The 25,440-nt window shown below is 41.2% G+C and overlaps 1 protein-coding gene across 5 annotated transcripts in view; it reads right to left on the reverse strand.

The window, feature by feature from the left end:
- Positions 1 to 9,015: 9,015 nt before the first annotated feature.
- DIDO1 (death inducer-obliterator 1) overlaps positions 9,016 to 25,440 on the reverse strand; it is a 73,898-nt gene continuing 57,473 nt past the window's right edge. For all 5 annotated transcript variants that reach the window (XM_088442814.1, XM_088442815.1, XM_088442811.1 and 2 more), the window contains 10 exons: positions 20,689 to 21,169; positions 20,173 to 20,332; positions 19,588 to 19,704; positions 18,917 to 19,018; positions 18,486 to 18,624; positions 17,860 to 18,346; positions 16,284 to 16,437; positions 15,898 to 15,987; positions 15,042 to 15,237; positions 9,016 to 13,340 (listed from right to left, as the gene is read on the reverse strand). In XM_088442814.1, coding sequence (XP_088298940.1) covers positions 10,087 to 13,340; positions 15,042 to 15,237; positions 15,898 to 15,987; positions 16,284 to 16,437; positions 17,860 to 18,346; positions 18,486 to 18,624; positions 18,917 to 19,018; positions 19,588 to 19,704; positions 20,173 to 20,332; positions 20,689 to 21,169 — 5,180 coding nt within the window. In that variant the 3' untranslated portion in view covers positions 9,016 to 10,086. The remainder of the gene's footprint in view (positions 13,341 to 15,041; positions 15,238 to 15,897; positions 15,988 to 16,283; positions 16,438 to 17,859; positions 18,347 to 18,485; positions 18,625 to 18,916; positions 19,019 to 19,587; positions 19,705 to 20,172; positions 20,333 to 20,688; positions 21,170 to 25,440) is intronic.

Below are 25,440 nucleotides of genomic sequence, written 5' to 3' on the forward strand. Positions count from 1 at the left end.
GTCCGACTTTTCGCCGACATAGCGTGTTGTGGATGTGAAAACTTATAGTGCACGTCCCCGCTATTCACCATATTCAATTACAAACCATGCGAAAACGGCAAGTGGCAAAGTCAGAACAGGCGAAAAGTGCTGTCAGAATTGGGGAAATCAGCCTGAAACCCCCCCAAAAATGCAATAATGTAGATGTGTCCGAATATCCCTAATAAAGCTGTTTGGGTACTTAAGTTGTTTCAATAGCTTCTTATTAGCGTCTTTTGACAAGTGATGAAGAATGGCATTAAGCAGTATTTTTTGGTGAAAATGAGTAGTCCCATCAAATTTGGGGTACATGAAAATGGATGCAGGCATATTTATAAATTGCTAGAAACAAGCATTAAAAAGCGGCAAAAATGCACCTTCAGCAAGCACCTGCAATAAAAAAAAACATCTCCCCCATACTTGCAGACCCCCCACCCCCAGGGCTATTTCACTAGTTTTTGAATTTGTACCCCCACTTTGAATCTTTTCACCCACATTTTCAAAGTGTTTTTTTTAAGCGTTTTTGATGCAGTTTTGCATCAAGGGGGGTGTATAAAAGGTACAGAGTGGTTTCCGCACCTCTGCACCCCAAAACACCAATTCTGCATTTTTTTCAGCCAGGTATTCATAGGTGAAAAAACTATTACATTGCATTAAATTTTTGCACCGGCGAAAAGACGCTAAAATTGAATACGGGGATAAGTGAAATCGGCGAAAATTACGTCATTGGCAAAAAAGTTTTGCCAAGAACGGCTTTTCGCTCTAAATTGAATACGGCTCAAAGAGTTCTAGGGGTTTACTTGGCCTCCAAATTCCCCAGATCTTAATCTGATTGAGCAACTGTGGGATGTGCTGGAAAAACAAGTCTGAGCCATTCACTTACAGGACTTAAAGGATCTGCTACTGCAGAGGTCTTGTGGAGTCCATGCCTTGATGGGTCAGAGCTTTTTTAGTAACACAAGAGGACCCTACACAATATTAAGCAGGTGGTTTTAATATTATGGCTGATCGTTGTGTGTGTGTGTGTTATATTATAAGGGCACAGTCGTGCCCTTATATTAAGGCTGGATTGAAAAAAGTGGAAATCTCCATAGAAGGGGAGGTGGGGGGGCATGGTGTTTAAGGGGCTACACCTCAAAAGCTGTAGGAGGTACTGAGCTGAAATTTGGCATGGGCAGGCAGAACTATCGCTCGGTGCTACATGCCAAATTTCAGGGCAAAAAATTAAAAAAAAAATTAGAATTTGGGTGTAGTCTAAAGTTCCAACTGTCAGTTTTTTTTGACACTCACAGTTAGGACCACTTTTCTGATGTTCTCTATGGGGGATTTTTGGGAAGGCATAACTCAGGGGAGGGGGAGAATTTAGACTTGGGGTTTGTTTTATTAGGTAGCTATTGTTCCAGGGTAGGGCCTTTTGGGGTTCAGGTAATTGAGAAAGTTACCTCACAATTTCGCCATTATAGAGATAGGAAGATTAAATTCCTTGCGCAGCCTCAGTAGGAGCCTCCAGCAGGTGTACTCACCGTGGCTTCACTTGGGTGCAGCAAGACGGCAGGACCAGGGTGCAGCAAGACGGCAGGACCAGGGGAAAGGAAGCTGGCGTTTGCTGTGGCTGGGACCCGGGGGGGGTAGCGGGCGTTAGTGGCGGCTGAGACCCAGGGGAGAAAGCAGGTGGTGGTGTGGCCTAGGCGGGGCGAACAGCGGGCAGTAGGACCTGGGGGAGGTAGCCAGCTGCAGATGCAGGCTCGTGAATCTTACAACTGTGTGCAAAAAAATTTATGTGTAAAAAAAAAAACCACGTTGCCCCCCCCCCAAAAAAAAGAGCAACCAGAAATGGGCTTTTAGTGACCCAGTGCTGATTGTGCAAAATACGGGAGGACAAACAACGTAGGGGTCCCTCGTATTAAGCACAACCAGCACCAGGCTAATCGCAACCATTCCTTTTTGCCAGAATATGGGGACAAATGACATAGGGTCCCCCATATTCAGCGCAACCAGCACTGGGCTCTGATCCAGTCCTGGAAATACAGGGGAAAAATTATTATAGTCCCCCTGTATTTTCCAGAAACAGCACCGGACTTTTTCTAGCGGGGGGCTGATGCCACAGCCAGGGGAGCCCTTTCACTGGGCCCCCCCAGCCGAAGCATCAGCCCTGACCGCTAGTCAGCCCAGGCTGGGGATCCCTGGGGACCCCCCCAATAAATTGGCCCCTCTCTCCAGGGCACCCCAGGCCTAGGTTGATAGCCAGGGGCTATCCCCGGAACCCCTGGGCGGTGGGTGCCGGGTTGATAGTGTAATGTGGTGTAAAAAATAGAAGTTAAATTGTCTTTTACTGTGAAACTACAGTTCCCAGCAAGCCTCCCCTCCCCCGCATGCTGGTACTTTTAGAACCACAAGTACCAGCATGCGGGGCATTACGGGCCCGCTGGTACCTGTAGTTCTACAGCAAAATAAATATTGAAATAAAGACAGGACATACACACCGTACAAAGTAAAAGTTTATTAATGATACATGCACTCACACATGTACACATACTCACCTATGTATCCCTGTAACCATCGGTCCCCTTCTCCATGTAGATTATCCATAGGCTACCTGAAAAAAAATGGATCGGTCCAAAGTAAGCAATTCCCTCTCTTGGCAAAACAAAAAAGAACAGCACGGACATTAGTACTATCCTACAAGGACAGTGCTACACAAATGAGAGCTTAGCGGCAGGATTTCACTATGGTAACGCCGCCGCTAAGTGCTCATTGGCTGAGAGAGGCGTGGCTTTCTCCTCTCTGCCAATGAACGGTTCTCACCATTGACTTCAATGGTGAGAAGCGCTTGGCCGTTTAAAAAATGGCGCCTAAGCACCATTTTTGAAATTCAAAGATGGCCGCTGTGAGCCAATCACGGCCCATGACGTCATTGTCCTGTCCCCTCGACTGGCTTATATAAAGCCAGCGCAACGTGCCATCCGGCCAGTCCGTCGGCCGGGTGGCAGCAATGAAGAGCTGCCGAAGGCAGAAGATGCCGGGGAAGTCCTGAATGGGCGGCACCCTCCAGGTGAAGTTGCCGTGGAAGTCCTGGGGCAGGTGGCAACCATGAAAAAGAGCTTAAAGGCTGCCGGCCCCAAGTGAAAGTGCAGAAAATTAAAATAGTAAGACAATCGGTGTCTTTTTTTTTTTTATATATATTTCTTTTACAGGGGTACTATGCCCCGCTTGCTGGTACTTGTGGTTCTCCAAGTACCAGCATGCGGGGGGAGGCTTGCTGGGACCCGCAAAAGACATATAATATTATATACATATAATACTTTTTATACACATTACACTATCAACCCGGCACCCACTGCCCAGGGGTGCTGGGGATATCCCCGAGCTATCAGCCTAGGCCTGGAGTGCCCTGGAGAGGGGGAATCCTTAATTTGGGGGGGTCTACAGCTCCCCAGGGATCCCTGACCTGGGCTGACTAGCGGTCAGGGTTGATGCTTCAGCTGGAGGGCCCAGTGAAAGGGCTCCCCTGACTGTGGCATCAACCCCCCACGTGTTCTGGAAAATACAGGGGAACCCTACTAATTTTTTTCCCCTGTATTTCCAAAACCAGGACCGGTTCAGAGACCAGTGCTGGTTCCGCTGAGTACAGGGGACCCCTACGTAATTTGCCCCCTGTATTTTGGCAACCAGGACTGGTTCTGATTTGCCTGGTGCTGGTTGGGCTTAATACGGGGGACCCCTACGTCATTTGTCCTCCGTATTTTCACAACCAGGACCGGCGGTGAAAAGCCCGGGGCTGGTTGTGTTTGGGAGGGGGGGGGGGATGTACCTTTTTTTATTTTATTTTACACAAATTAAATTTTTTAACACAGATGCATAGATGGATCTCGCTGATTCATCCATGCATCGGTCTTATTTTCTCAGATGCATGCCCAGCGCCAGTGAGCATCTGGCATGGTTGGGGGGGCAGAGTGGTGCAGATGGAGGAAGAAAGAGTGGCAGAGATGAGGGGAAGACAGAGTGACATCGCCGGGGGCAAGGCAGTCGTGCACATGGAAGGAAACACAGTGACACGGATGCAGGAAGACAGGGCGGTGCTCAAGGGGAAAGACATTGCTGTGGATGAGGGCATGCAGACTAGCACAGTTGGGAGAACACACAGCTGCAGAGATTGAAAAAGTTATAGCAGCATGGAGGCGAAGATAGTGTACATGCATAGACAGTGTATGATAGTTTTAGCAATTAGGGAGCTGAATGTATATAATGAATGAGATGTATGAATTGAGTGAGAATGATGTTAGAACCCAGTGGGATTATTGTGGTGATTGAGTGGGAAGATTGTGGGCACTGAATGAGATGTGTGCCACATAACTGCTCAGACCTCAGTTGCACAGACTGCATGTGTGTATTCCAATAAGCACACAATTTTGTGAATTAGCAGCTCCACCATTTTGTGAGTGACAGCAATCTCACTCTGTGAGAGTTATGAATCTGCAGTTAACCATATGGTGTTGTGGCATACCATATCTGTATTACGCAAGGAACACGTCCATTAAGGCGTCAGCCTTAATGATCGTAATTTCATTGCTTTTTTAAGTTTGAGTTGCAGAAATTCAATAGGTTTTGTGAAATTTCAGATCATGTCTAAGAACCCTTAATGGGACATGTGGAACCATAGGGTTTTTTGTCTATGGAATGAATATAAAAAAAAATATATATATATATATATATATACACATACATACTGTATACACGAACACTAAAGTGGCAAAAGTCATGGGATAGATGCCTAGTATCGTGTAGGACCCTTTCTAGTCTGGCAAGGTGCAGCAACTTGAAGTGGCATTGATTCCACAAGTGGACGGAAGACCTGACCCATGCTGTCTGGAGAACTTCCCACAGCTCCCTGATATTTGTAGGTGCAGGATCTTGGGTACGAATGGACCTCTCCACCACATCCCATAAATGCTCGATTGGGTTCATGTCAAGCGAACGTGGCGGCCACTCCATTCGTCTTAACTCTCCAGAATGCTCCTCGAACAAATTCTGGAGAACTTGGGACCGATGACAGGGTGCATTATCCTGCTGGGATATTCCACTGTTGTGGGGGTACATGAAGTCCATGAAGGGCTGCAAATGGTCATCAAGCAATGCACCATAGCTGTTACAGGTCAATGACATGTTCAGGTAGAATAGCGGACCCAACCCATGCCGTGTGAACACACCCAACATTATGAAACCACAAGCCTGCACGGCCTTGTTGACAACTGGCTTCATGGAATCTGCACCACACCTGAACCCTACCATCAGCCCAAAACAACTGGAATCATGACTCATCGGACCACGCCACGTTGCCAGTCCTCCAGGGTCCAATTAGTGACATCACAAGCCCAGGAGGCACTGTGTCCTACCTAGTGTTAACAGGGGCACTCTGGTGGGTCTTCCCAAGGAAGCTAAAAAATGCACTCACCTGCTTTATATGCATCTGCTACCTGCTGCATTGAATGTGGATGTGATTTGAGCCAGTGTCACTTGTCTATTACCACGGACAAATCTGGCCAGATGCTTCTGGTGACCACCCATGGTCAGCCACTGCGCTGTCCACGGTGAGTGGTAATACCTTCCATGAGGTATTCCCAGTCCAAACAACACTGCAAACCGAAGATTTTTATTTCTATACTACGGAAATGGAATCGTCCCATCTGTCGGACACCCACTATCATGCTCTGAACTCCAATAATTAATGTGGCATTGCCACGACCAACCTACCACCGTTCAAACTGACTCACGAGATGTTAGACTACAACCGATGTAGGTCTGGTCATTTCAGAGACGTCACAGTACAATGACGCCATCTACCATTACTTTTACATACTGCTATCCCATGAGTTTTGGCCCTTCAATTTGTAAATAAACATAGCAGGAAGTTGGTCATTCCACTTTGCATGCAAGTAACGGAAGGCCTCAGTCATGGTAGACAAAGATGTACGGCACTTTAAAAGTTCAGAAAATACCATGTTTATTAGATTTACAGCATATTAGTCTAGCAAAGCAGCTTTGTTTCTCTAATATGCTGTAAGATTAATAAATACATGGGTCTTCCTAAACTTTTAGGGTGCTGTGCATCTTTACATCTTATGTATGTATATACCAGCACTGACCATAGCCCAATCAGAACTGAGGTAATGGTCCAAGGTATATGTGGCCGGAGGCTGACCACACGTGTTTAAAATGTTTGCCACGGCGCTGAAAGGGTTAACCCCGTCCTGCGGCGTCATATTTAAAGAGACAAAGGGCGCTTGGCGCCATGTTTAAATGTATTACTGGTGCTAGGCGCCGAGTATTTAAACATAAAAAGTATTCAAGATGGTATGTGCAGCACTGAGCCAGGACATGTATTTGAAATGTATGATTTTAACTGTAAACTGGTTTTAAATGCACTTTTTGTATACGACATTAGCAGCCTCTGTGGTGCAGGAAACTAGATGCTAACTGTCATTCCCTTAGCAGGAGGTCTGATGAAAAGAAAGACCTGTTATGGTCAGTGAACTCTGGGTCTGATTCAGAGCCACACGCCATTTGCGCTCGCTCGTCCAGAAAAAGGGGCAGGCTATGTAAATTGACCGTTCACTCTTTGCGGTCTGTTGACGCCTCTATGTCTGAAAGAGCGAACAAAACATGCAGACATTTTTTGGTAAAAAACGCCCCCTGGCCGCTCGCATCCTACGTCATCTCCGCTATTTATTAGATTAATCGAGTACATCGAACGGCGTCTGAACTGCTCGCTATTCTTGTGGTTGGATTTTCCTACCGCAATCATGCGAGCAGTTCTGGCTAAAAAACACCCAACTGACGTGGTCGATGACGCTGCTTTGCTAATTATGCACACCCATAAAACGCCTGTTTTGACCTTTTGGCACACCTGCGTTCGGATCTCCACTCCACGTTTTCAAGCACCTTCCCCTGTTACCACCCACAAACGCCTCATCCTGTCACTCAAATTAGCAGCCATTCGCCATTTTGCGAGCACACGATTTTCGGCCGCACTGACTGGTTCGCGCATGCGTATTACAACCCGTACGCATGCGCAGATGTGCGAACACCGCTCAGAACGAACGAGCGGCTCTGAATTAAGACCTCTGGCTGGAAGCTTTCTGTATGAAGGTGTGAAGACAGGCAAACGGCCATATATTCCTGTGAAATGGCCTGAGACTCTCTCTCCTGTGTGTGCACTTCCGAGGAAAAATGTTTGTTTTTCCATGATTATTGCAGGAAGACCAAAGCGAATACTATGGCTAGTTATTCTACTACATAGATATTTTGTCACTGTGTGATAAATATATCAAAGGATGACAGTACATTACCAGTTCCTATGGAATGTGAGTTGTAATTACATTTGGGATAGATGGTCTGATTGGGTTACAAGACCAACTGTGGGTGGATTTCACCATGCTGTAGTGTGTTTTCTGACTATATATACTGGGTAAGTGCTCCGTGTCTCCAAGCCCTCTGCCAGCTACCGTGCAGACCTGGTCCATTGCGAGTGATCAGGAGGAAATCAGCCGACACCAATCAGGGGGTGTGGCCGCATCTAGTCAAACGCATGCGCAGCAGAAGCGGTTCCAGGTGGCGAGGGAGGAGCCTGAGGGTAACGTAAAAAGCGGTTCCAAACACCGGTGGTAGAGTTTGGTGGTGGCATAGTTACACGCCCACGGCACAGTTGGCGGAGTCGGTGACAGGCAGTCACTGACGGTGAGTGGGAGTCCAAAAGCGGTAACCCGTGACCAGGGCCGGCCTAGGCGAAAGGCATCCGGTCACAGTATAGAAAAAAAATGAGTGGTGCACTCACCAGGTTTGTAAGTAAATCTTAAAACTTTTATTGAGGGATAATAGGAACAAACTCAGAATTTTCAGTCCTATTGTAGGACTTTTGCCAAGGCACAAACCGTACCCCCTTGTCCCAATTCTTATTCTGCTGTACTCAAGTGGGCTATGACTAGTGATGTGACTGTGGACCGGCTTTTATATCGGTTTCATCCGGTTTTTAGGATCGATTTGATGAGCTTTTGTCCTGTACGCATGAGTACAGAGGGTGCTTGTATTATCTTGATATATACAACAGTGTATATTTTCTTTTTCTTTTTTTTACTTTTAAGATTGTGCAATATCTGGATTAGTGGCAAATATATTATGGTATTACAAGGTGTTCTGTGAGTCCTGTGGATACTTTACTTAACATTGAACAGCTACACAATGCTGAATTCAACCAAATAACTCTCACTGATTCACTATATTGAAAAAAAGAGAAGTAGACCTACTACATGGTCAATTTTTGTCCCATTGTTATCGAAATAAACAGAAACTTTGGGGTGTCAGGTCAAAATATATGCCATTGGTGGGAATAATCCGGTATTCTGTAGATGGCGTGGGGTATTAAATAAATGCTCCTTTGACCTGTTACTTTTACTAATTGAGAAGGTGGGTGCTAACCTCAAAAATCAGGTGATATTGTGAACATTCATTCTAGTTGAATGACATTACAAAACCAGAACTTAAAGGATTAGCTGGAGAAATTAAAAACAGAAGTGGTCAATTATAGGAGTTATTTGATTAGCATTGAAAGAAATAAGATTGAAAAAGTTGACAGATTACAAAGAACATGATGGGGGGGGGGGGTTATTGGCAAGTCTACCCAATGTGTTAAAGTGGTTTTGCCTTTTAGATGATTGGCACTTTAATACATGGGGAAGATGCACCAATACCTACCTGCAAGTCGCAGGCTGCTACATTTCTCCCAGAGTGTTTTAAAATGCTATCCTTAGTTGACTACACTTCTTCAAAACACAATAGTGACACCTTCTAGTTTTCATTTGTAGAAAATATAAAAATTAAAGATTTTATTATAAAATGTATAGCTTTGTACATAGCAGTTGCACAAAATATGTTAATGCTAAAGTAACAATTTATGAATAAGAGAGTAATCAAAAGTAACCATTGTAGATATTTATTCTACTTACAAAATTTTTTACAACTTTAATGTACATTGATGTTTTGTCATAAAAATGCAAATTTATAGAAACAAGCACTCTTTTTAAATTCTTGAATGTAGATCTTTACTTCAGAATATTTCTAGGTCATCTAGCGAGTATCAAGGTTACTGTGGGTCCATATCCCAGGGTATATTTCTATGACAGATAACACGTCATATGTATACAGTGTTTCTTTTGCAATGACTTACCTAAGAGGTAAATGCACTTTCTGAATTAACAAGGACATTTAAGGAGGGTTTGGGTGAAACAAATGATCAAATTCAAGTAAGCAAATTAATGCACTATCAAGTCCAACATCCTCTTTCCAAATCACTACTAGTTGGTTGAACAAATGCTGGCCAATTATTTTTAAAGAACAAATAGGACGTGTTTTATAAGGCGATAATAAAAATAAAATACAAAGGTCTGAACTGCATGACCATCAGGTTTTGTCTTTGCAGTTCATTTTATTGGTGAACTATATAATTTTGAGGATTCTTTGGTTAACGGCATCAAGTAAAAATTAAACAGCCTTAATAAATTTTATAGAGCGCATCTCTTGGTTACATTTCTACATTACATCAGATTTTTTTTAAACCAATCTTATACAGGATATTCCATTGTATAACAGCAACCCACAGTGACAAAATTCTTGTTAAATGCTATAATACTTGCAGTTACACTAATATTTACAGTGCATGGCTCTACCCACTGGAGCTGAAACCCTCTTAAAAATGTACACTATGTTATCAAGTTACTGGAAAACAGAACTACAAATTCTCTTTAAAAAGCAACAGACTCTCAGTAATTACCAGATTACAAATGGATACAGAGTTAGTGTATTAAGTGGGAGCACGTAAAAACAATATTTTTTGTGTAAAGAGAGACACCAACATGATGCTGTTCTTACAGTATTTGTATACCAGTATGTTTGGTAAAACACATTTGAAAGGAAAACTTGCCCTTTTAAAGGGATAGTTATATAAAATAAAATTAGAATATTTATATACATATTATTACAGTTCATAATACAGGTTTTAATCCCTTGAAAAGTCCATCACGTATGACTCAAATTAGCAGGCTCTGTTGACGTGCTCTCGGAAGTGTCTTTTGATCGTCCAGATTTAGAGTCTTTGTTGCTTTCTGTGCTTTTGCTGCGAACCGTGCAATCTTTTCCTCGTTCTCTATCCCTTTCTCGGTCTCTTGTTCTGTCACGGTCTCTCTCTCTCTCACGGCCTTTGTCTCTATCTCTTTCCCTCTCCCTGCTTCTAGATCGGTCTCTATCCCGGTCCCTGCTCCTGGATCTCTCTCTACGTTTATATGAATCTCTGTCACGGTCTCGAGTCCTCTCTCTATCACGGTCTCTCTCTCGTTCTCTATCCCTTTCTCGGTCTCTCTCCCTTCCCCTGTCTCTGTCCCTGTTTCTTTCCCTATCTCGGTCTCTATTTCTATCCAATTCTCGCTTTTCCATATCTTTATCCCCATCTCTATTTTTCTCCCAGTCTCGATTTGGTTCTCTAGTTCTCGGCCTCTCATGATCTCTATTTCTTTCTCTGTTCCAGTTCCTGCCCCTCTCTCTATCCCACTGTGCATCATGTTCTCTCTCCCTACGTCGGTCTTCAAATCCTTGATTTGGCATATGCTCAGATGCTTCTGGCTCATTGCGACCCTCGTAGTTTCGGGATCTACCCTGAAATCCTTGACCTCTGTGGTCCTTATTTTGTCTGACATTGCTAGGTTCCCAATGTTGCTCAGGATCTGGTCTATGGTCTCCAAAATTTTTAAGCGAATCTGGTGGTTTATTCCAACCTTCACTCCTCGGTGTTGGAGGAATAGTTGGGAGGTCAAGCAATGGACGCGGCTGAGATCTCGGAATTTGTTGGGAATCTTCAGAAAACCTAGAAGGTAAGGGCCCACGTTGCCCACCATACATTATAGGAACAGGGCCTCGTTGATTAGGAAATAATGGTGACGAGTTTTTTAGATCCTCAAGTTGAGGTGGTGAGGGGCCCCTTGGTCCACTATAATGACTTGAAACTGAGCCTCGTAAAACATCAAATTCATTTGGATATGGGCCTCTAGGCCCACTAAAATGTGTAGGTCCTCTAGGACCACCAAATGGTGGCTGAATTGGAGTGCCTATAGGGGGTTTAAACTGAGATAGAGGGGGTCTGTGAGGGCCATCAAAACTAAATGGTTGTCCTCGTACCATAAATGAAGCTGGTATGGGTCCCCTTGGGCCATCAAACCTAAGTTGGCCATCACTTAGGATGCCAAAAGGAGGATCCTGAAATTCTACATGTGGACTATTTTGTCGGTCAAAGCTAGGAGGTGACTGTCCTTTTTGCGTAAAGGAAGAATGTAGTAGTCCTCTATCTCCAAATAAATGAGGTGGCATACCTAATTGTGCAGGTAAAGATCCAGGCCCCTTTTGCTCCACAGTTTCAGACTGCAGACCACTGTATGCATCTAAGTTAGTTGGACAATTTTCTTCAGGATAGATAGGGGATGTCCTTAGTCCTGGATTAGGCATAGAGAGTGGCCTTTGCTCACCAAAGTTTGGTGAAATTTCAAGTTGTGGTGGACCTAAAATGGAACTAATTGGAAAATGTGGTGCATGCCTATTATCTTCATGAGAAATTACTGGAACTGTATGCTCTATGAAAGGAGCTGTCTGACTATTAAATTGCTCTTTATTAAGTCCAAACATTACTTCTTTTTCAGGTTCAAAGTGATCAGAACGATTGTCTAGGGGTGTAACTATCTGACCAGAAAGATTAGCTTTTGTCTTTTGACAGTCAAAGTTTTGAGTTTCAGAAGCCCAAGCTGGTTCATGTGAAGGAAAATAATTTTTTTCACTACCAGTGGGTACAGCAGTTTGAAGTAGTGGAGCATTAGACACAGGTGTTGGCAATAGTACTTTTCGTGATGGTTTTGATATAGATTCAGATGCAACAGCATCTTTGGAGTTATGCCATATATCTTCCTGCTTTTCCAGCGTGCTTTCCTTTTGATCAATTAGTTTGCTCATTTCCATACTAACTACAGGCTTTATCTCATCCTGTATGCTGTCAAATTTCTTTACTTCTGGAATAGTCTCAATAGTTTCATCTGAAAATGTCTGTTTTTCACTTTGTAACTGCATGGGAACATCTTCAACATCTAACTGAACTATTTTTGCTGCTGCATGTCGAGGATCTCTTGCTTGCCTTGGATCACGGTTTAGAGTTAGGAATTGCTCTACATTTGCACTTGTGATAGCATTTGTGGTACTAGGCTCTCTTTGAAACAAATCACTTTTTGTAAGAGAAGATTTGGGGGGAGGGGACATCAAAGCATCGGACACGGAGAAATGTGCCATAGAGACACCTACAGCTGCTCTTTGTTGTCTGAGGGCTTCTTCTTGTTCCTCCAGTTGTCTCTTTTGTTCTTCTATTTGCTTGTTTAGTTCATCCAACATTTTTTGCTGTTCTTGGAGGGATGGAGAACCAGGAAAACTAGGTACCAGTTCTGTAGCGGCTTCTGCTGGTTTCATTTTACTTGCAGCAGATATCTTATTGGGCAAATCTTCAACTGGAACTTTTGCCTCCTCTAAAATAGTTTCATCCTCTGGATCGTAGGCCTCTTCATCATCTAAACTTTCACAGGGCTGTTCTGGTTCATATGGCGTTTCATTATTGTCAACAACTACTGAAGTATCAAAAACTTTTTCTGGATCATATTCTTCTTCTGGGTCATATGGTCTATCATCCTCCTCCTCTAAAGCTTTATCCTTAGACATCTGGCCAAACTGCTGCACAATAGGGTCCACAAAACCTCTCTCTACTACAGTCTCTACAGTGGTATTACTAGTAACAGCAGCAGAGCTTGCATTCTCATTTTTACTATCAGAAGTTTTTCCAAAGAGTGTCTTCAGAATGTGGTCCAGTGGGGTTGCAGACTTTGCTGCTGATCCCAAACGCTCAGCTGGTGGTGGGGAAGAACTGGTTGGCATGCTAGTTGAAGAGATAACTGATGGAAATGTAAGCACAGAAGGGGTTACTTTGAAAACTGGTTCCACGATTGGTTGTGGTGACCCTGGAGGTGTTGTACTTTTAATTGGCTCACTTGGATATAATGGATGTTTCTGAGGCTTCTTCTCTGCATGAGTGGTGAGGGGTGGTTTTGTAAAATTTAAGATGTCCATCTCTTCCTGACTTGGGGCTTTCAATCGCTTTTCTTCATTTTTTTCTAGCTCACTAGGAGCTGGACGTTTGTTTCTCTGACAAATTACCAATCCCAGGATCATGTTTGGACGTGTTGATTCAAGTCCTAGCAAGGCAAAGACAAAAAGGGTTAAAGAATCTCATATTGGTGATACTTCTGACCGTGAGAAAATACATATTGAGCTTTAAAGAGTTGGCATGCATTCTGTCCTATACATAGTCTTAGCATTGCCTTATGTCACAGCTCCCTAATATATAGTAAAGTGCAGAGGTTCCGAAACTGTCCTCAAGGCACCCGAACAGCCCAGGGTTTATGGATATCAGTGGTTACTAATCACCTGTACTCTATCTTTACAACATGGACTGCTTTCAGGACAGCGTTTGGTAACCTCTGATACAGTTAAAAAAGCAGAACAACCCATTGAAGCCTTGCAAATCCATACAGGGTGCAGTGTTTATCTTCTTTCTTTCAAGCTTTAGGAGCAAGGAAAATGTCAATATTATTTCAAATGTGACTAGAATTTACACATATAAGCATACTGTATTTTTCCACCTGCCATTCGGGATATGAACTAATTAACAAATGCAGTCTGGCAAAGTTTCTACAAAGTAGCCCATTTTATTATATATTCAGACACTTCTTTTGATTCCATGGAAGCACTGGTCCTCTGTTACAGATTATGACTTGGAATATAGAATTGTGACAGCCAGAGTTTGAAAATTGTGTGATGAGATATATAGCATGACATCTAAATGGGTTTGACTGGTTTAGCTGTTTGAGTGCCATGCTTTGGCTCTGATCTTCATTGTACACACATTTGGTCCAGCCAAATTTATTGCAAGCCACCTTCAGGTTCACAGAACACTTGTCAGTGTGTGTGGATCACACGTCTCACATACATCATTGATCTATGTTTAGACACATTCAAGCTGCATTCACCATACTACATACCATATATTTGTACTGTTGTACCCTATTGAAGAATACTTTTGCTTTAATATGTGGTGATTGTCCTTTCAATTGCTTTTATATAAGGTGTTTGAGAAGCATTCTATGTAGGAGTAGATAATTGGGGTAACTATGTGTGATTTGCAGGTAGTTGCAGGAATACTTTCACCAATTCATCAGCCAGCTCATGTTGAACAGATAGTTCCAGTTATTTCACAGTTATATCACATTGTGTTCAATATAACGAACCGGAATCCTCTTTTTTTCAGGTTATCGAGTCAATATTCTCCATTCCAACTTGAAATATAAGGCAGTAGTAACACACAATTAACAGGTGAGAATATGCTGGGGTAAATTATTGTTTTCATTAAATCTGTAGTTTATGTGAATGGAAGCAGGCATTGGTTTCTCATCTTTTGAAAATAGTGTTCGGAACATAGATTAATTGCAAACAAAACAGATCTGGGTAGCACAGGAGAGGACAGAGCTGATCAGAGAGCTATATGTTTAGAAAGTTGTGTGTGTAGAATTAACCAATTTTTTTAAAAAAAAAATTTAAATAAAGTTGCTGGGATGTTCTTTACAGAAATATTGGTTATAACATACCTAATGATTATGTAAAATGTCACTAAACAAAAACTCTTGTGTAGACAAATCAATGAAATGACACTCAGAAGGTAAACAGACAATGAGCATTTTTTCAAAAATTCTTTATTATTCTCAAAGAAATGAGACAGAAGTAATGCAGCCAATTATTTTCTTCTCCGAGGCAGAATTTTAAATACTTACCATTTTCTCTAAAATAAAACTACAATTGCTCATTTTTTTTTTTTTTTTTCTTAATTACAAGCTGCTTACCTGGTCCCTCAAAGGGCAATAGTTTAGATGGAATTGGATCCTTTGCACTCAATGGGATAAGATAAAGGTCCTTGACGTGTCTGTTATTATTGGCAACTACCCCAAAACGTCCACGGCTGCTGAAATATGAGTAAAGTGAAATGTACGCCACCTCTTCCTCCTCCGTAGCAGGGTGAAAACGGATCAAGGACAACTCCTACAAACGAAATACACAATAGTGGTAATCTAAAGCACACCAATAACCAAGAAATGCCAGTATTTACTGACTATGGGCCTGATTCAGAAGCGTACGCAATAGCGAATATGGAAGCAGTTGAGATTGTTTGCCATTGCGCATGCATACAAGCTGCACTACGCGTGCGCAATTGCTTTGCAATTAAGAACGCACAAAGGAAATCATTGCAAAGTGAGTGACAGCGTTTGGGGGTGGTTGGAAAAATGCAGGCGTGTCTGTTCGTTTCATGGGCATGCATAAATTAGCCACTGTGATTGCATACACAGCATGAGAGCTCTCTGCGTGCGAGGAGACATGCAGTGTCTGGTTAGACTTGTTGTAAATGCTACATACCTGTGCAATATGTGTCGATGGTACCAAGGTTTATTCAGAAGACAGACATTAGAGGGATGTGAGAAAGCAGCAGTGGGCGTCTTTATGCTGGCTTAGCTGCGGCAGGTATTAGTATATTCTCGCAGCTGCGTTGCATACAAAATTGCAGCTGCGATCGCAATTCCGTACGCTGCTAGATCAGGCCCTATGTACCTTTTTTAATCTTCCAATTTATATATTGCTAATTAAAAAATGTGAACTGAGAGATCTCCAGAAGAGATAATCCTTCAGATGCAATTTATAACCTACCTTTGACAAAGAGGATTTTAGTTTGCCCACATAATCCCATACAGTCTTTGGAGAGATTCTTCCACCGATGTGTATTGTGTCCGGCAAGTCCTAAATGGGAAATATTTTGGCATTAAATACCTTCTATTCAAGGTTTAGATTTCAGGCAGCTAGATGGGCTCATAAAAGACAATTTGTTGGTAATTGGAACATGTAAATTGGTGACATGTAAAAGGATGAATTATGAATAAATAAATATTATATGATTCTCCCAATAGATTAAAGACAAAGAGCTAAAACAGTAGATCAAAGTTGATCCAAACAGGCATTGCTGCTTACTACACATTTGATGTTTACCTAGTTAGAAATCATTGGAAGGGAATGTTTTTTTTCAATGTAAGACAAACCTCATTTAGATACTCGACAGACCCAGACACGGGGTAGGCCTTGGTGACAAACTTGGCTACGTTTTGCATGTTTATAAATCCTTTCCAGATTGGATTCAGACGAGAGAGGAAAAGGGATGTATCTCCATCCTGTGGTGCTCTGATATCCGGCATGCTGCAAAATTGGAATCATAAAAAGGCGTCACAAAACTGTGCTCTTCCTATAAGTTGATATACAAGTGAAGAAGCAAACTTTCCTACATCTTGAGATCAACTGTTTAAACCTTATCTATATTCAGACTGAAAATGAACGAAAAAACAAACGTGATGGATTTTGATATTGCAAAGTGTGAGAACCAGTTGACTAGTCATTTTAACTGCACTTCATTAATTGGGAATTAAAGGAGATACTATACCAGAGGTTCCCAAATGCGGTCATCAAGGCTCCCCAACAGTTCAGGTTTTGGAGATATCCATGGTTAAATTAAATTGACTGAGATACTACTTAAACCACCTGTTCTAAACCATGGACATCTCTAAAACCTGGACTGTTCGGGAGCCTTTAGGACTGCGTTTGGGAACCTCTGTGCTATACAATAGACAAAGTGTTCTCTTTGATTCGAAATAGATATGGTATATGTAAAGCTTACGTCCAAACTAGAAGATCGCAGACATAAATTTACAACATTAAGGATACATGTTAAAATTACTCATATTTGGTGGCTAATGTGAATGAGTAATGCTAGATAAACTTGCACTTTATTTGCAGTAGCATAGGAACTAGGTAGTTGAGAAATTAATAAAGCATTATTGCATTTATCCTTGTGAAAATGTACATACATGGCTGCTCCACAGGTATTTTTCCTAAAGAACAGGTATACATGTGCCTGTTCTTTAGGACAAATAAACAGGATCCTTTCCAATTTTATGTAACATTTGTTTGTTACTGAGCGCCAATGTAAAATATGTTGTCACTGTATAAAAAGCTATCCAATTGATCCTTCTTATCGTCCGATGACTGAGGAAATGTTATGTTTTTGACCAATACTCAACCTTTCTTGGATGTCAAGGAAGGATCGTCAGGTGGTTTTTGACACTGTCCCTGTTTTCCAATATAACTAGTTTCCTTTATACATGAGCAATTTACTTGTCACCTTCACCTGAGGCAGCCAATAAACACATAGATTTACTTGTTTATAAAGACATCACTGTGTAGCTTATGTTTTCTGCAGTATCACACATACAAATTCAGACCCACAAAATGGCTGCCTCACTGTGTTTATAATACAGACCAACTATGCACTAGAAGTGGAATTTTAGACTGTAAAAACAACCCTAGATTTACCTTTTATTCTGTGCTTATATAAACTAGAGAGCAGATTTAAAGTGGTCTATATTCAGCAGATAACTAATCCAGCAGCCTGATGTGTAAACAGTGACTGTTATTCTGTGTATATGTACACTCAATATGCTGTAAATACATACTCTACATCCATAGTTACTTAAAAAAAAAAAAACTAAAAAAAATAACAGATGAATTAAATTTTGCGATGGGCAACATGCACAAGTGTTCCATAAGAATTCTAAGACTACGCACTTGACACTTGGTGAAGACGTTAAATATCTGATGTCAGTCGTTGGCTTCATCAGGATTGACTTGGGAGCAGTGAAGACTGGAGGAGGTTGCGGTGGTGCTGGAACTTCCTCATTATCTTGTGCTGTTCTAGGACTGCTGTCTGAGGCAGTGGATGAAGCTAGAGGCCGGTTTACAGCTCTTCTGGGGTCTCTCCCGGACACCGTAACTGTGGTAACAGGGTTGGAGGGAGGGAGGGTAGGTCCCTGACTAGATAAGAGTGTCTCAGGCTGTGTGGGGGAAGCACTGGGTAATTGTGTTTTCTCAGGGGTAACTTCAAGGACAGTTTCATTGCTTTCACTAATTGTTTTAGGTGTCTCGCATTCATCTTCTGGTGGAGGTGGTGGTTGATCCACTATCTCTGGCTTTGTTTTTGTTTCTACCTTCTTTACAGGTGGAGGCATTGTTTTCTGGCGTTTAGTTGGCGGCTCATCATCAGCAGTCATCTGACCTGCAATGTGATATCCAAAAAATTTACCATCTTTATTTAAAGTAAAGTCACAAAATATTAATGCTCCACAGTCAACATGGCACCAAAACCTCATTAGTTTATGACCCTAGACAAAAGATGGTTTGGAAAGTTTGTTTACCTGTACAGATCTTGCAATTGAGATCAAAGAGATGGGCACGGTGCTGGCTTGTGGTGTCATTTAACATACTGCTAAATATATCTGGGAGGACAGAGCTGCTCTTTTCTGGTGGTGGAATTCGTGCAACTTCTTGCTGTTCCTAAAGCAAAGACAACTTCAGTTAAAACCAAATTTTACACAGGAAAAATGTAAGAAAAGGGCTGCACTGCTGATTTCTAATCAATGAAGGGTGTTCACAGTTCTACAAGAAATTAGTATTTGAAGACAATGTACAGACACAGTAACAGTCTGCACAAATTGTATAGCAAAGTGATGCAAGAGATTACATGGAAGAGTTCAGATATCCATGCTTTAAAAATGGCTTGCTGTATGTACTAGAGTTGAAAAATGTGCAGAGAGGTATAAACTCTTGAACATTTCAGCAAACTCACTGTGTCAGTGTCAGAATAGGGAGGAGATTCTTCCATATCTACAACTGTAGGTCTTGAAGGTGTTTTATTTTCCATCAGAGACTTGGATTTCAGAACTGTACTCTATATTGCAGTGAAAAAAAAAAAGTTCCCATTCAACATAAAATAACTAAACATACATAAAATAAGCTCAAATTTGGGTTCTGCTTGCTTCACCTCATCATTAAAATACATTTCGTTCTGCTTCATTTTTAAAACAAATTACAGAAGGGGATTTTAAAATAGAACAGACACCGAACATTAATATTCATAAAATACGCCTGTAAGCACACAGCTTAATCAATTAATCATTAACATGTGAAACACAAAATAGCTGTTTTAACGCAGAATGTAATAGGTTTAACAGGAGACTGCACCTCTTCCTGCACTCCAGAATTTAAAAGGAGGGGTCAATATCTAACATCATAATTTTATGCTTGTTGGGTTCTTGAGTTACAAAATGTTGGGTTTTTGGTGTTAAAAAAAAAAACCTATGTTTAGCCCACCACAAAGCTTAAATGCCATTACTTTAATGCAGATGTATCCTATTTTGTATGGTCAAGCTCTTAATTAAGTTCATTTATCCCTAAACAGTAGCAAGACCAAGTCCAATTAGTCCACAAAGTACAATTCACAAACATAATCCAACACACCGATTTTGATACAGTTTCTCTCCAGGAAGAAATCTTTTTTGACACAAGGTCTTCAGGTTTCAGACGTACTAGTTTTGCCAGGGAGATTTCTTCACGCAGAACTCTATGGAAAAGTCCCTGAAAACAAAAACGTTCCCCTTAAAATCATGAAAACAAACAGATCATCAATGATCAGTACTTTGCAGCTGTTTCACAAATTATGTTTCTAGAAGTCCATTTCTTCACTTCCTCTAACAGGGTCTTTACAAAAGAAAAGCTGATTAGTGATTTAGTTACCATTCCGACGCTCGGAATGCCGGCATCCCGACGGTAAGTATTAGGGTTAGGGGGAGGGTTAGACTGCAGGGGGAGGGTTAGGATGCAGGAAAGGTGGGTTAGGGTTCTGACTGTCGGGATGTTGCTGTCAAAATTCTGACCACCGGCATCCCGACCGCCAGGATCCTGTACCCAACCCTGTTAGTATTTCATTCAGTGCAATTATGTAAATTACGCATGATGAGAAATGAAAGCATAGCCATTAACAAACAAAAAAACCAACAACTTTAAACACATTCATGCAAAATGCACATTTAAATTCTGAGTTACCTGGTTTTTTGGATCCTTCAGGTTAAACATGAGGTTTCGATACTTGCTCTTGTACCGGTTATCTGTGTCTTTAAAAAGGCTGAACATTTCTTTTTCAATGTTGACAGCAATCCTAGCAACCTCATTTTCAGCCATCACCAGATCATCACTATCATTCACCCTGTCGGATAGGGGATGTAATGTTTTAGTCAATCTGTAATGATATATACTGTATATTTAAATGTTTTAAAAGCTTCTAACAGTTTTGCAGGCAATGTGAAATCCCTACCAACAAGTATTTTCACACCAACATATTTAAAATTACATGTAAGCACAGCTCTAACCAGAATATTTTCCTTTATTTAATATTTGATGTATTAAACTGCTGCAGTTAATAAAGCACAATGCACTATGTCAATGTGTAGAGCTGCTTCTATACAATAACAATGAAAAAAACAAACAAACAAGCACATGCCATTTATACTGCAGACTTATCAAGCTGATAACAGACAATGGACAAACCTAACTTCCCCACACCTTTTGAAGAGAATCTCCTTCAGAGACCGCCGAATATTCTGCCGAATTTGAATATTAGGTCCTGGCTGTGAGGCATTGGACACCGGCTTTGGTGATGCATTGGCTACCGATGTGGAAGCACTGTGAGAAGGAGAAGCTGTATTTGGGGTCCTGTGTAATGAGTTGGAGGGGGTTGCCTTCTTCATACCAGATCCAGAAGAGGTAGAGAGTGGAGTCTTTTTTGGAATGGGAGGAAGTTTACTAATAGGAGAAGTAGAAGGGTGGTGGTGGGGTTTGATAGGCAAAATGTTTTTGTTGCTGCCGGCATATGGTTTTGATGGCTGCTTCGTGGTAGTGGAGGGTGGCAAAGTCCTCTTTAGCATTGGGATCCGAGGTAGAGCAGATATTGGTTTCATTGCTAAGGACATAGGAGAAGGGGCTGACTTTTTTACAGGAGGAGAGGGTGCCTCTGGTTTCTTTTCAGGCTCTTCTATTTTCTCAGCTGAAAAAATAAATAAATAAATATATATATATATATATATATGAGATAAGATTCAATACCTACAACATGCAGTTTGTGTATAATGTTTTTCTTGTGCAGCATATTGCCTGTTTTCATGGATAGAGGAAGCTAGTGTAAGCTGTAAGGAATTGACATTTCAATATAATGCAAAAAATCATAATACTTGATAGAGGTCTGAGGCAAAATAAAACAAATACATGATCACTGGTTACACCCTATTTGATTAGCTCTTTTAATGAGATCATCTATAGACAGGTTTTAGATTTGTTGACAGTTGTACAAAAATAGATGGACTTAAGAGCTTCTGCACCAAGAAGTGAGAAAGTAGATCCTGCTTGCATTAACTAGTAGGTAGGGGCAGTCACACATATGGTACACCTACTTCTTAAACTGTGAAATAGTAACAACCATAGCACTGTGCATAAACGTAGATAAAATTATGTGAAACAAATCATTATTTCACAGACACTGACAATACAATACCTGATAATCCACGAAGGGACACTAACTCTACTTTTTTTTAAATTGCCTATATCTGGTCTATCTAGTATAACTAGTCAGTAATTAAGATTTTATATATTTTGGTCATATGACATTTCCTCCCTAAAAAGTCTGTCAATTAAAATACAAAAACATGCTTATAATACAATATCTTGGTGTATAACCTAGTGGTGGGGATATGCAAAATCACTGAAGTGTGGCCAGTTAAGACCTAAAATATAAAATGCAGTCACTTAATATGGCGTTGGGCCGCCAAGTTCTAACTGTACATCATACGATATGCCTAAATGTTTAAGATGCTTTCAAATAAATGTGTTCTCATGTTGTCATTCTTTTTGATCTACAAAATATATCAAGAAAGCTAATTTTTTTCATTCCATTTCTTGAAGATTATTATTTACACAGGGAATATCAATCTTTAACGCTCCTCTTATTACATTTATTACTTGCTTTTGAGAAGTCTAGTGTTGCAATTTCACAATGATTTACAAAACAGAATGCAAGCAACAGCAATATGCCTCTTCTGCTCTGTGACCAAACAACATTTGCTAATCAGTAAATTGTCGTTTGCAACGGATAGACAAAATACCAAAATAGTTTATTAAACAGCTAGTATAGTGAAAACCGGTAATATAACTATGCAAATTGTGGTAGCTTATTGGAACAAAAATCTCAGATACAACGGAGAGAAAATGCTAGTTTCTCAAAATGTACACCTGCTATATGGTTAAACTGTGCTTCAATTTGCTCAAAAGTGATTGCCAAATTATGAATTCGTGAGTATATTGTAAACTGGGGTCTTTCAATGACCGATGAATGGATGGACGTGTGTAAATGTCAAGAGGTCTCAAATTAGTTCACTTGTATTTTTAGAAGTTATTTAGTACTAGTAACTTACCCAGGTAACTATTACATCCAAAAAAACAAAATAAATAGATTTTAAACTCTTTGATTAAGCGTATATAGAACATTGGTTCTTTTATTTTTGTGGCTGCTAGAGAGATTCTAATCCATAAACATTCTGTTTCCACTTCTTGAATATAAACAGGATCAGTTTAAGTTATACCCCTTTTACACCACAGTTAAAAACCCGATTATTACTGGATTAACCCGGGTTGTTGCTAGATGTAAAAGGGACCAGGGGGTTGGATTCCCGGGTCGAGTGACCCGGCATTCCAACCCGGGTATTTTGCATGGTTTAACACGGGATCGACCCCTGTAACCCTACAGTGTAAACAGGTACCCGGGTTGTCCAACCCAGATCCCGTTTACACGGTGATTTCCGGTGCTTGGAGATGTCAAGTGCCGGCAGACCGGTTCCACTGCATAACCCTGGTTTGGAAGTGTTCCAAATACCAGGTCAGACCCGGGAATTTAGTGTAAAAATGGTATTGGCAATAGTGCATCTTAGACAGGCTCAATCCTGAAGGTCATTTATTTCTGTCCAGTGGCTGATGCACTCCCATAGAAGGCGTATGCAGTGCCATCACTAATTTATCCACTTATAGATTTGCTAAATCAGACTTCCAAGCAAGGATTCTTTGCAAATGTCCTTATATATATATCCTGGCCAATTAATTTATGTAGCATTGTCTATAAAAATAGAAAAAGCCAAACCTCTGAGTTTAGTGTGACGTTGGACGAAATGGGATTGAAATGCCGGTGGCGTGATCCCAACAGCAGGAAATCTTGACAGCGGCTGGTAAGTGATCTAACCCTCCCCAACCTAGCTGCCATAAACCTAACTCTGCCCCCCCATGGCTAGCAGGATGGGCGCCCATTTTGCAGGTGTGAACTGTTTGCACAAAAATGTCTATCGTGCAATCCTAATGCCAAAGTTACCGCTTGTGCAAAAACTCCAGACGAAAATCGGCAAAGTGAAAAGTTGTGCAAAATCCCTATTTTTGTCTAAAAATGTTGGGCTTGGTTCAGAACCCTTTGAACACTCCCCTAATGACTAATTAGGCAAAAAAATTCCCCCTAATAATGACATCTTGACAAAAAAGGGAGCGCGCATTGACAAGATGCAAAAATATCGCACCAAAACACGCAAATTGTGCAAAAACTTCAGACGTTAAGTTTTCGCATCTAATTGAATTCCCCCTCTATCATCTTTTACTGGCAAAGCTCATCATCTCCTACAAAGGATTGCAAGGTGTTCAAGATAGGGGGACAAGTCAAATATGGGTTTGCTCCCAAAACAATCTAGCTTTTCTGTAGGCATCTTCTTTTGCTCCAGCCAATATTCAGGATTTTACTGAATTTACCAACCAAATTATTAACATTACAAAATGCTGTCAATTCACTAGGTCTACAGCTGGGTACACACTGATCCAATCCTCCAGGGACCCAACTTCCAATTAGACAGTTGACACAATCCTACTGGAGACCTTGGTCGCTCATACAACACCTATTCTATGCGTACACATCTGTCCAATTATACTGCAGATCTCCATCTGCTGAAACTATCTGACAAAAGGATTGGGTCACCGTACACACTCTTCCAATCTTTGGCAGACTGGCTGCCACTCACAAGGATGAATTGGGATAAGAATTGTACAAACCAGTCTCAGCCGGGTACACATTTCTAAAATTGGTCTGGTCATTGGCGATCTGGTCTCTTGATTTTTCCACAGGTTTAAAAATGTTTTGACAAGCCCAGACTTGGAAGAAACCAGAGGATGTGTAAGCATACACTCTACCAATTTCTGACCAACTAGTACAGGTGTCCTTATGCATCTTATCCAGGTTCTGTGAGACTACTAGCGCAGGGAGTCTATTTTGGCCGAAAACGTGTTTAAGTCTCAATGTGTCCTCATACATCTAGAGCCAACACACAACACAGCAAGACTTGCCTGGCATGAGTGAGCCCCTAGGTCCCATGAGACTCCGCTAGTGCCAGGCGTCTTTTTTGCGTCGTCTATGTTGCAATGCAATATGACTGACGCAACACTTGTATATCTGTGTTCAACAGTCTCTTTAACTGTATATGAAGTGCTACAATGTAGCGGCCAGTTTTTTTCATTCCAAGTTCCAATGTGGTTCATATACAGACTCAGGTGCACACAGATATACAAGTGTCACATATAAAAATAATCAACAGAGTCTGGTGCGTCCTAGTCGCATTACATTGCAACAGATGCATTTTCAATGAAAGATGACGCAAAAAAGACGCCCGCCACTAGTAAAGTCTCACGGGACCTAGGGACTCACTCACGCCAGTTAGATGTACGAGGACACATCTGTAGGTCAGAGATTGAATGGATAAGAATGGGACAAATGTGTACCCAGCTCAAAAGTTGGTCAGTTTGTCTAAAAACAAACATTTGCACTTAAGAAAACTTCACAGCAACTTTACTCTTCTGACACAATACATCCCCATTAACAGAAGTTTTGGAAATATGTATTGTGTTCAATGTGTAATTATTTTGCAGATATTTAGTAAAGTTTATTAGTTTGTGGACATAAACCTCCCAATATATTTGGAAAAATTCTAAGATGAACTGTAGGTTTTGCATACCTCAAATGCTAACTAAAAGTAATCTAATACTAAGTGCACACTCAGTGGCCTTGCTAGGACTGGTAGGAGCCTTCTTTGATGAATCCATGCCACAAAGAATTCTGGCAATGTGCTGGAAACATTGAAGATATTCTGTTCCATGCTCACAGCATCATCATGCAATTGCTGCAGATTTGAAATCTGTACATTCATGCTGCCCATCTCCTATTCCACTACATCCCAAAGATCT

This window comes from Taudactylus pleione, unplaced genomic scaffold, assembly GCF_031769625.1.
Source record: "Taudactylus pleione unplaced genomic scaffold, aTauple2 ptg000018l, whole genome shotgun sequence".
NCBI lineage: Eukaryota > Metazoa > Chordata > Amphibia > Anura > Myobatrachidae > Taudactylus > Taudactylus pleione.